The sequence below is a fragment of the Ogataea parapolymorpha genome, chromosome VII (genome assembly GCF_000187245.1).
Source record: "Ogataea parapolymorpha DL-1 chromosome VII, whole genome shotgun sequence".
Lineage (NCBI taxonomy): Eukaryota > Fungi > Ascomycota > Pichiomycetes > Pichiales > Pichiaceae > Ogataea > Ogataea parapolymorpha.
Genome location: NC_027860.1, coordinates 559,133 through 572,061, shown reverse-complemented (window position 1 = coordinate 572,061; position 12,929 = coordinate 559,133). Strand labels below are relative to the sequence as shown.

The window sequence follows — 12,929 nt, the reverse complement described above, 5'->3', positions numbered from 1 at the left end:
GATATACCTTAGTCCCTCACTCATAAGTGGGATATGACACACCCTTATATATTATTTGGTTAGTCTCATATGTGATTCAGATTTGTTTCATCTGAATCTGATGCACATACTTATGCATGTGCTAAGACCCATAAACCTTCATATCAGGATAAGCCGCACAGCCATGATATAATCTATGACTATCTTATCTCAACAATTGGTTGATTTCGACATTGAAGAATGATACAATGCTATAAAGTGAGCCATTGACTGCTCATGAAAGATCTACAGCCATACATATTAGTTTGATTGACCGGAATCCGAGGAAACAACACTTTGGTGCAATTCGTAGCTCTGCGCTATTGAAAAGCCGGAGGAAAAGTCATCAGGAACTCATCCATATGACCATTATCCTGATGTCTAAGGTGTATATGACAGAGCCCCAATTTCACTAGTGGATAACACCAGCCAGTACTATGAAATTAAATAAGCATTCAACATATTATCGTCGGATTAGGGACCACATTCAGAAAGGTCACTTGATTCTTAAGCAAACTCCGGCCAAGCATTGTTAGACCTACTGTTGATAAACACCCTTCTAGAAGCTACGCCTATCTTTTGCTGATTAAAGATGACTCAAAAACCTATGACAGATACACGACTAAGATAGTTGTTCTGATAACGCGTTCAGTCCCGAGTTGAAAGGTCTGCGGCTCAGGATGATTTGTAAAAAAAACTGTATAAGGAAGCCACTCTTTGAACTTGTGTGACATGGATAAAAACACAGTCGTCAAGTCAAATCTACTAGTTAATTAGCCAAACACGAACCCTCCAGCATGAATTGCTTTTGTTGGCAGTTCAACAAGAGAACTGCCATTGCACTTGATGTACCATGCAATGCGGTAGATTCTTGTTTGAGAATTCAAGCCCCCATCGTTGAATACCCCATAATACACAAATTTTTAGGTTAGTCGATAATTCCTTGTACTGCCTAGCAGAGCAGTATGAAGAACCCGTGTCCAAATACATTTCATAACACCTCACACTCACTCTTCTATATTTATTGTATCAACAAGTATTCGAGCTGGCTTATGCTGGGAGGCATCCGCGATGCAGTGCAGAAACTTGCTGATTTTTTTTCTCTTCATGATTATTTTAATTGGAAACAGCCCTCATCAACTAAATCACGTTTTGGTTTGTTGTAGCTGATTTTTTTGATATCAGGAATCGCAATTGAGGGTTGATTTTTCATCAATTGTTTTCAAGGTGTGCCTCTAAACTTCTGAGCTGGTGTTAGAGATAACTTATGTGATTACTTTCTTGTGTGCCTATTAAAGATTATGAGCACGTTAAGATTTGTGCTAAGCTATGTTTCACACCTCATGGTGAATATTTTTCTACATATTAAACTTTAGGTTAATCACACCCTACAGACCAAAATAGGATGCATGATATCTCAAAGAGACATATCCATGTATGATTCCAACAAGATTAGAGCTCTTAGTGTATTTTTTTTTAACAATATCAAAGATGCAATGATGTAAACTCGGATCGGAAGTGGAAGTTGTAGATGTTAATGTCGCAGGTATCAGCATGCGCGAAGTTGATGTGGTAGCTGATGTGGTATTAATTTTTACGGTTGACGACAAATCTATTATTCGGTATTCCAACTAGGATTTTCTCTATATACCGAAAGATTGGACTGAAGGACTGACTTTACTCTCTTCTATTCTTGTCATAGATGACACTAAATTTACTCAATACTTGAAGAGGAGTGTTCATGCATTGCCAGAGTTACCTTTGAATTTATCTACTGTGGATTCTCTATTAGATACCACTCAGCTAGTTGTGATATCGTAGTATGCGTTTCATCTTGAATTGAAAGATAGGCCGGCCAAAAATAACATGTGTGGCTAGTTCCAATAGCTTGTTACAGAAACTCTTGCGCTGTTATATGCATGTCAGATTCACTTACAAACCGACGGCCTGCGCAACAATCTTGTTGAGATAAGGTATTCATAGATTATATCATGGCTGTGCGGCTTTCCTGATATGAAGGTTTGTGGGCCTTAGCGCATGCATGGTATGTGCATCAGATTCAGATGATACAAATCTGAATCACATATGAGATTAACCAAATAATATATAAGAGTGTATCATATCCCACTTATAAGTGAGGGACTTAGGTATAAAAAGATATTAACTATCTGATACATAGTCACACTATTTGAGGAAGAACAACGACTGTAAACATTACACTTATCAAAACAAAGTTTCAACACCAAGTGTGCATTATAGGGTACGGCAGGCGATAGAGACCGGAGAGATGAAAATAGTCATGAGCTACCACTTGGGTACGTATGGATACTTGCAGTTGTTCGTATTACATGGAGGTCAAACAAACAAGCCATAGTGACCTTACCATCCACTAATGCCAAATACTTAGCAATGGAGGTGTAATGGAGGAGCTTGTATGGCTCGCAAGGCTTTGGTATCAACTGAAATTTCCACTTCCAAGGTCATTAAACTGAGAGGTGACCTCGCCTTACTCTAGTTATCACAACGCTTTCACTAAACGCGTGCCTCGGACTCTCACCTCTCGTGACGGTGTTCTCTGACAGAAGCAGGATTTCTTGGCCAACATTGACTGCTTTGTAGTACTTCTGGATACTTTTCTCATTGACAGGGAAGCGGCCCTCGCTACTTAAATTATAATCTGTCCATTATCCTTGCTTTGTCCTGTTTCAATACAGCGTTAGTTCGTTGTCATTTAGTTGTCGAGCTTCATTTTTCATTACCATCCCAGTTGCGACACCCCAAACTGTCTCCTAATACAGCATCAGCTATTTTCTTAGATTACAGCCAGCATCTAAGGTTATCTACTACTTGACATGTCTTTGGGGCGGTTGGTTGAGTGCCTACAGGTTCTTTCAATGAGCAGGAGTTCCTTGTCGCAAGCAGAAACCGATTCATAGTTACCGGCTCAGCATCCCTTGATCCAGCAATGATTGGGTGGAGCCCAGTTTGAACATTGTTTCTATTTTCGCTGCGGTAACTTTTATGTTTGGCTCTATGAGATTGTCTGTTGCGCCCGAAGGTGAACCATTCGATACCTGACTTGCCTTCATGCAATCTCCATATAGGCCTGTGAACGTTGCTTCGATCCCTTCCTGGATAAATGATACTTCTCGCTGTCCTGAGTATTATCAAGGTTTTATATATTGATTATTATTATCCGATTATCATTCTTTTGAAGTTGATTTCTCTCTGTAAAAAGTTTGTCCAAATAAGCTAGCTCTTCAGATCATATGGTGGAGTGGTTAACGATTCCCGTCCTTGCACCTCATCAAGTGATACGTCCACTGGAGGGGGAACTCCCTGACGGAACTCCTTCTGAGAAGTTTATCACCCACACGTAACCTATTCGCTTAGAGTTCACTTCTTTGACGGACGAATCCTCACTCACAAATGCTCAGGTCAAGCCATCCTGATGTTGATTTTAATTTGTCTCAACATAATTATTATCTAAGTGTTGCCATATCCTTGAAAGTTTCTCTAGATTTCTTTACCACGACCTCCATTCCGGGAGGGAATTTGGTTGTGGAATAAATTCTCAATCCCAGATAAATGCCAAGATCTGATACCTTCCAAATGTACTTGCCAATCACGGTACCCTTGCCATCGTGGGATTTTGACTCTGAAACAAAATTATATACGACTCGTTTCAAAATCCGTCTATTGTTCGAGAGATATCTATCAAATACAAGATGCCCAACATGGAGAAAAATGTTCTCATTTTTTTTGCTAATCCAATTCAGTAACTCCTCCTCGTTGGAACATAGATGCTGACTACATATTCAAGCTCACAGATTCAAGACGCCTCTAGTAAACCTGGTATTGAAATCTTCCCACAAGTGCCACAGTTGTAGAACCCTCTCTCTATCTTTGTATTCTTCTCATAGTATCATCTTTCGATCTAAATCCACCTGACACAGGAGGTTTTGCGAACTTATTTTCAGATAAAGAAACTTGGTCAAGATTGATCGCTTTCGGCCCTCGAAGTTGATGTGTTTGATCTCGCCATGATTGTCACAGTGGATTTGCAACTCCTTCAACTTTTTGGCTGGATATAGGTTAGAGTTTGAGACCCCGTTGACATCCTCTTTGTCTGTGTGCTTTTCAGTATCTGTTCTTTGTGGTCTTACCCCGTATCGCAACACCATAGAGGTTTCTCTTTGCTATGAATACAATGATAGCTCGTGACGTTTCTATCGTTCTCAGACGAAGCCAACAAAGGGGCATTCAGCGGATGAAAAATATGTTCAGTATAATCTTTTTACATACAGTTGACGACGGCTAAAATTAGTGAGGATCACCTGATTCTCAGTTAATGGACTAAATATTTTGTAATGCTGAAAGTGCAAGAGATGCTGGACGGCGCTCAGTCTGTGATAATATTATGGGTTGAGAACTCTATTTTTAGTTAGAATTCAAAGAAATAGATTAGTATGACCCGATTTGCCCCAGAACTTGAGACTTTTTTAGGGCTGAAGCTGCTAAGAAACCTTTATGGCTAGAATAGTTGTTAAAGCAAATGGACCTTGACTTGGGAGCATGGCCACAAGCTTTGATGAGATCATCGAAATGGTATGGTGATCAAAAAAAAGCATGTAGCTGCTTTTGCCCGTCAGGAGACCATAAATATTGACGTTCGAAGTTATTATTTTTTGCGTAAGAAGGTAGCAGTTGCGATAATGCATTAATGTTTCTTATCCTGAGCTCAAGGGTATGCGGCTCAGGGACAACATGAATACATGAATATTTTGATACTGGATTACTATGCCGGAATTTCTCTATAAAAAGAGGTTCCTACAATCTCGTTCATATATTATTTACATCAAAATTTCCTTGTTCATAAGATCGAAGACCTCCCTACTTACGAACCTAATAGTCAATCAGCCAGGTTTAAAATTTTCCAAAAGTAATTGTAAGAATTTTTAGGGGCCAGAAATGTGTTGGTTTTTATCTATCAACAGATATTACAATCTGAGGCGAATACTCTATGAAAAAAAAAAGTATTGTCTCAGTGATTAAACATGTTGATAGATTATTTTGGCTAAAAATGACAGCTTCCAATCCATGCCTCTTGGACAAATACGACAAACAGCGTACGAGAATGGTTGTCTGAAAGATAAGTTAAGGGGCTTTTTCCTTTTCATTCACTTGGCTTTGATTGAGAGCAACATGCATATCTAAATTGGCTGATCTCAATCATCTACTAAGATTTTCGGGCAACTCCGTGTTGAATAAAGATATGAGCTATTATTAGTTCAACAACTAAGCTTTATTTTAAAATGATGACGCATTAGCTAATCAAGGTAGCCAGCCATGCCACGCCAACTAAGCTGGAGGTTACTCCCATATTGCATTTCGGTTAGCAGATCTGAAACAAGAAATAAAATGAAGTTTTGCCGAACCAACTTCACCACAGATATGAACGGCTCGAATCTCAGAAATACTACAATCCAGTTGCAAGATACCCATTTATAAGATCCAAGAATCTCAGTAGTGCCAATTGTCGTAGTATGTCAACAGGCCTGAACTAGTTAAAAAGACTTAACATCAACAAAGTGCCAATCCATTCATCGGAAGTATCTCAAGTACCAAGATTTTTTCTGTTCCTACACATATCGCGCAATTAAGATAAGGTTGATATACTCTACCAAAAAATGTTTTGCTTATCCTGATATGAAGGTTCGTTTGATTTGTTGAAATATGATAGTCATAGATTATATCATGGCTGTGCGACTTATCGTGTTATGATGGTTTATCGGTCTTAACACATGCATAATGTGAGCCCATTCTCAGATACGCATATGAGACTAACCAAATAATATATAAGAGTGTATCATATCCCACTTATAAGTGAGGGACTTAGGTATAAAAAGATATTAACTATCTGATACATAGTCACATTATTGAAGGAAGAATAATGACTGTAGACACTACACTTATCAGAACAAAGTTTCAACATGATTAGCTTTCTATTTGAGGCACAAGCCACAGGGAAGAAGCAATCAGATTTGTCTAAAACTTTGCTTTGTTGATTGAGTTCAGATGGTCGTGCAAGCGCCAAAGATAAGATCTCGGAGTTTGATAGAACAATCTCTACGAGTTATCGGAAGTTGCTCATCTATTCCATTGTGAGATAAGTGGTCTCACAACATTCTGCGCTTTGTTACTCTAATAGATATGAAAAGAGTGGGATGCTCCCTTTTGTTTTTCTCAAGATGTATACGATCTTCGAATTATTCACACTATGTTTTCTTCTATATTTCTTTTGTGTACCTCCAATCCATGTATGGCAAGAATCCAGCAGTTTGAAAGATACATGTATGTAATTGAAATTTTTACCTACGGCTCAAAATAGCTGGTTCAGTTTTGTTGAGATTTGTTTTGATAAGTGTAATGTTTACAGTCGTTGTTCTTCCTCAAATAGTGTGACTATGTATCAGATAGTTAATATCTTTTTATACCTAAGTCCCTCACTTATAAGTGGGATATGATACACTCTTATATATTATTTGGTTAATCTCATATGTGATTCAGATTTGTATCATCTGAATCTGATGCACATACCATGCATGCGCTAAGGCCCACAAACCTTCATATCAGGAAAGCCGCACAGCCATGATATAATCTATGACTATCATATCTCAACACTTGGGGGCTTCAGTCTTAAGAGAACAATCATCAGGTATGTCTTTCAGATACTTGAGCGAAAGTTTGACTCTGGCTAATAGCAAGTTGCTTGGCTTCTGAAACTATCTCCTCGAGTTGGAAACGACGAATGCAATGTCAATCCGAACAATCCAGGACCAAACAACATTTTTCTACCGGCGTACTCTGATTGTGATGGTCTGCGAAATATACAGTTCAGCGGTCGAGAGAACATAGGGTAGTCAAATTATTGTAAGGCTGAAGTCCATAATCCAACATGGAGCATATATAGGTGAAGAGGTCGAGAGAAATAGAGGATTACGTAAACCTAGGTTCATTCCAAAAGCAAAAAAATGCAAAATTCGTAAAGGTCTTCTATCTCAACGTGTAAGCACTGAAGATGTTGCACACATCTGATTGCAGTACAAGGGGCAATCGAGTAGCAAGGGAAAATCATCATGGAGGTTAATACAAAGATTAGAAGATTAGAGGCTCGGCAGATGCTCTACCGGTTGTGAGTTTTCTGAATCCTCGAGATACATGGACTGAATTAATTTTAGTTTTCCGAGTCATGCACAAAAGAGCTCATGCGTCAGTGGATCGCTCGAAATGTTGAGAGGCCAGCTAGTTTTGGACAGATGATTGGCATGGGGAGTTTTTCCTCACAATCAGACTCCATTGCCGGAGCAAGAGCTCGAAACCTATCGGGAAATGGAATGTGAGGTGGATGGAGTTGTTGTTAAACCGAACTGAACTGGAGTCAGGTTCCGGAAAAAATGTGAGTCGCTCAGGAAATCATCAGGAGATGGTGGTGGGCTGCGAGAGTCCGAAGAAAAGTCAGATGTCGACGAATAAGGCTCGTATAGAAAGCTTTCAAAAGCGTTTCGCAAATGTTTGTTGCCGCTAGAGCACAGCAGATTCCGGTTCCAGAAACGGTGTAGTACTAGGCTTGTCTGAGTTGGATCTCAAATTTCGTGGTGCTGATCAAACAGAGGAACGAACGGACCGGGAAGTGTGTATTGAATTCTATTAATATTAGTTCTACTACAGATAGAATAATAGAAGATTTAAATATTAATACTGATTATAAAAATCAAAACTTAAATATTAATACAAATAAAGATCAACAGACATTGCCAAAAGATGAGGAACTAATGCCGATTGTGGCAAACTGTCCACATACTACTGGTGGATCTTGCTGGTTTTAACATAGCAACCTATTGAGTTTTGTGGTTCACATGGAAAAGGAATCAATTGGCACCAAATGGACATGCGAATCGTCGTAGAAGGTCATTGAAGACATATCATGGAGGGGGATGCTTTGTGTTGGGTACTAGAGCCAATATCATCTGCCGGCTTAGTTACAGGAGATAGTTGAGATGAATTTTAATTCTCAGGCATAGGTGCATAAGCTTTGCATCCACAAAAAAATTAGTTTGAATTGGCAACCAATTAATTTATCAAAACTAGAAAGCGGCTATAATTCATTTTCTAGTAGTTGACGAAAGCCCTTATTGAATAAATGAAACAATCAGTTAGAATTATTTCAGAGGCGCAGCGGTAGCAAGACCACGAGGACGGGCGGTAAGAGTGCAAATCATATGTTCGGCAACATTAATCTGGTGACAACCACAAATCGTAGCGAGTTCATGCCGATTCTCTTGGAACCAAGAAACATTTCGAACGTTTTCAAGGTATGATTGTCAGATTCTGTGCCATTTTTGTGCACAAAAATACCATTAAACATTTTATGTGCCACATTTCTATCTTATGCGTGAATATGATTAATGATGATGGCACTGGTCTCATATTTAAACGCTCATTGCTTGGTGAAACACATGCGAGTTGATCCGTTCACAACAGCCAAAAAAATAAACCATTCATGCTAAGATCCTGAATGGGAAAAGTCCAGACAACAGCATGTAGGAGTTCTAGTGGTTGTGGACTTTGGTTCTAGCTTTTTCAGGGATGCCACATACAGACTTCTCAAGCACGCAAGCATCTCATGGTTGGTCAATTGGATATATGATATCTAAATTCTTTGACATTGGCACAGATGGATACATGCTGACTTCTGTTATAAAATGGGGCCAAAGAAGCTTCCGGAACATAAGAAGAAGATTCGGTTGAATTTAACATACCCTGGAAAAACATATTGGCCGAATAATTATAACTAATGAGGTGAGCTCCTTTGTCATGGAAGTGGAGAGTGATTCCGCTGGTCATTATCGCTTTCGTTGAGGACAAATTCATTTGCAACTTTTGACATGTAGTCAGCAACCTGTAGAAAAATCTTACCTTCAGTCCGTTTTAGCACGATAACTTTTTGAGCTCTTACAATATAATTAGCACCTAGTCCTCAAATAAATACACCGTATGTGGCTCACTTTTCAAGAGGTGATTTTGTTGATTGGAATTTTACAGTGAGACCAAAGTTCAGGTTGTATGAGTCTAGATCTAACAAACTAGCAAGATAGCAAACTGTTCGAAGCGACGTTCAATGTAGATGTGCGAGCTCCACAATGAGTATTGCCATCGAAGTCGAAGGAGGTGTTACAAACTTGGCAAGTTTCCTTTTACCGGGAAGGGAACTCTGCAATCAAATATTTGTGACCTTCCTTTTGGCTTGTAAGGCAATTGATATTCTGATCTTGTGTTTCCTCAGAGCTTGCTGTTTACGTTTAAGTATCCAGTACCAATGAAATCTTTTTCAAGCACATCCACTTTTATCATCTTTTGGACAAGGTTCAAAACTGGCAACACGTTGATGGGCTACGAAGCAATTCCAATAATTATGCAGCCACCTGTTCATTGTTCATGTAAATTAGTGGAGTCGTATCAAATCATATTCCATGGTCTAGATATGGAGGAGGTGTGTTCCCAGTAAAACCAATATAATCCTCTATTGTCGTCACTGGAGATCCTATGGAACTGATCTTGGTCCATTGCAAATGAATTCGAAGAGGGCGACATTGACATAAGTGTGTTCAAGATAGTTCAACAAATCTCTTCCATGATCAGGAAGTGGCAGAGTTCTTAGCAGTCTTTTGGACAAGTTGTGGTGGAATATAGCATTAAGGGCTTTCAGATTGTATTTAACCTTTCCATCACCTTTTTCGCAGTGCCAAGAAAACGAAGATGGCACCTTTCTGAAAAAACTCAAGGACTTTAATTTGGGCTTTAGTCAAGCATCGGTCTAATTTACTTTTCCCTGGTAGATGGTTGCCAGCACTTTGGAGTTTATTTGGCATCTGCAGCGGAATTCATTTCCTAGTTGAATTACCCAACGGGGCTCGTAGCTTGTAATAGTTGACCTGTAAAATATCTGTCTTCAGCAGTTCAAGTGCTTATACCTGACTCGATGGCTTTTGACGTATCATTATCCAATCTCTGCTTCTATGTTCGGAACTGTTTAAGAACTTGAAATCCCTGTCTGTGCACACTTCCAAAATTTAGATCGTTTTATGAAGGAGCGTTTGCGTCGTTTTCTGTTGTGCTTTCTGAGCACACCAAAATCGGAAACGCATAACTTTCAATCCAGGATAGAACGTATAAGTGATCTCACAAAGGGAGGAGTATGATTTCACTTCCTACCCCAATTTCTCTGGGGGCTACTTGAAGCGTTTCTATCATAAGTCAACTTCAACAAGAACATTTTCGTTTTGGCTCAATTTTATTCTCCCTTGGCGTCCCGGAAAATGGCAAATGTGTTTTGAGCAAAATTAAAAATCAGTCATTCTAATTTTTTATACGCCTTGTCCAGTTGTAAATCAAACGAAATGGTCTTAGCTATGGGCTTGTAAGCTGGAGAATGCTTGAACCGAACGACAAATTCCCATCATCTCAGGGAGTTGACGCTTTCGGTCAATAATGTTTTGTAAAAGATTCCACCACCAAGAATATATTCCAGAACCAGAATATTGGCTAGGTTTAGCATGACAAATGTGTGTCATTGCCGTAGGCCATCCTGAATTTTAATCCTAATACTCGACTGCGAAGTTAGAAGACCGGTTTGTCACAATCTCAATTGTCTTGATAACATGAGTATTCCACCGTGGTATAAAAAAGTAGCGTCCCGAATGAGGCCAAGATTAATATGCCGGTATATGACAGCTGATGCTGTTGCTATCGTTTCCTCTTGAGATGAATTTACAAAAAGATGTAGCCAAATCTCAAATTCGAAAAACAGGCCAGATGTGACACAGGTCACGTGAATATAAGGGCTATCTCTTGATTGATGATCTAGATCCCATGTCCCCAGACAAACATAGTTCTATTTTCCAGAGACAATGCGAACCATTCGGTGAAAGCAAAAAGCTTATCAAGTTCAAAGATATGTCCAACAAAAATTACACACACACGCTGAAATGTGTAAAAGAGCTGCACTCGCGAAGTGGGAAAGTCCTACTGACCCTTTAACTGATTGATTCATCAGATGAAAACACGCAAAAGAGAAAACCAACAATTGAGAATAAGTCAGTAATGAGATTGAGTTCTCGAGGTTGATGTCATTAATCGGCGTTTTTTTAGACGCTATAGGCTGCTGTTATAAAGGACCCCCTAATAGGTGTATCAGTAAAAGATGTCGGCACATAGGGCCCTATGAACGCCAAAGAGTTGCACACTTGATCATATTCACAACTGTGCGGGGGTATCTCGTAAAACCGGTGTTATATTTTTGTTTCGTTGTGATTTGCATGTAGGACTCCGTGCTCATAAAATGGGTGCAAAATTTGAACCTGAACGTAAGCTTTCATGACAGGTAATAATTGCAAGGTAACTGTTAAAAATGCTGTCACTAACACGATTCATGTCCTTGAGTATACGTGAACTAATGAAACGCAACATATGGTAAAGTAATTAATTCCTCAGCAAAAGAGGTAAATCAACAGCTGAAAGCCCACGAAGGAATTCATTCAGCACCCTTTTATGAGATGGCCGCTGAGAAGAAAACATGTTCATCTTTTGTTTTCGATATGTGGATTCAAAAGAGTAGTGAGTATCTGCGGTCGAAGCTTTATCAAAATTGATAGTGTATATACCAAAAAGAAATTTCGATTTTGATATCTTTTGGCATCCTTTAACCTGAACTTAGAAGACCAAGCTTGCACGCATAAGTTTTCCGCACCAAGACTTGATTGTCTACTTCAAAGAAAAAATCAAGGTAAGAATCCTTGGCTCCTATTATATTTATTTGAATAAAGAAATCATTTGTCTTGCATCAAAAAGCGTGTCTTCAATACCTAGAGAATTTAGACTTCCTGAACTTTGAAAATGATCAGTCTCCGAAAACCAACCATTTTACTTGCTTCCGTGGTCTGCACTCTTGTGGTCTTTGGAATCGTAAGCTCTCGAAATGAGAATTTAAAAGCAGAGATACAAGAGGAGGCAAACCATTTGCTTTATCAATGGGAAACTCTCGAAAAGACTTCCAAGTTTGTTCACAAGCAAAATGATACAAGTGACGTTGCACTTGAACCGTGTACTGTGGTAAATCCCCTGACCAATCAATTTTTTGATCTTCGACCTTTGGGTGCGTTGGGAAACGATGGGCTCGTACAAGCATGGAACGCACGCGGCTACGATTATGGTCGAAACTTTTCCATAGGGATTTGTTCGACCCCATTAAAACAGCCTCAAAGTCTTCCAGAGTCAGATTTCGAAGGTGTCACAAATAAAAGTGAGGTTGGTGGCTATTATACTGATACAACAGGTCACAAAAAATCCATAGGACAGATATCAACGACTCCAAAATTTAGAGGACGGAAGCTCGTTCTTGAATACACAGACGGTAGTGTTTGTGAAGGCTCCAAAAGTGACGGCTCGCTCAAAAAGTCAACCATTTTATCGTTTGTTTGTGATCGGGAGATTATGACTAAAGCATCGATCTCTTACGTAGGTTCCCTACATGACTGTTCATACTTTTTTGAGGTGAGAACTATTCATGGGTGTCCAACAGCCGCAAAGAAAGACGACAAGGCAATAATCTGGATTTTCCTTTTCATTTGCTTGTGTGCAGTTGCGGTGTTTTTCGGGGGAGGTTTCGTTTATTCGCTTTTCAAATATAACCAGGGCCGTCAATCAGTTTCTCACTGGAAACGCAATTCCTTCACAGCTGGAGTGAAAAGCCTTGCTCAGGTAAGTCAACGTGAAGAGATTTACAAATAACGAGATACTAATATCGACTCAATCGGCTATAGAGGGAATTTATGCACAATCGATACCGTGAT

General features: G+C 39.3%; 1 protein-coding gene across 1 annotated transcript; it reads left to right on the top strand.

Moving 5' to 3' along the window:
* Positions 1–11,973: 11,973 nt before the first annotated feature.
* Positions 11,974–12,867, top strand: HPODL_02695 (Mannose 6-phosphate receptor-like protein 1; the record flags this gene model as incomplete). Its single annotated transcript, XM_014077012.1, has 1 exon — positions 11,974–12,867. One exon carries the CDS (start codon positions 11,974–11,976, stop codon positions 12,865–12,867), a length of 894 nt encoding a protein of 297 aa, XP_013932487.1.
* Positions 12,868–12,929: the final 62 nt, after the last annotated feature.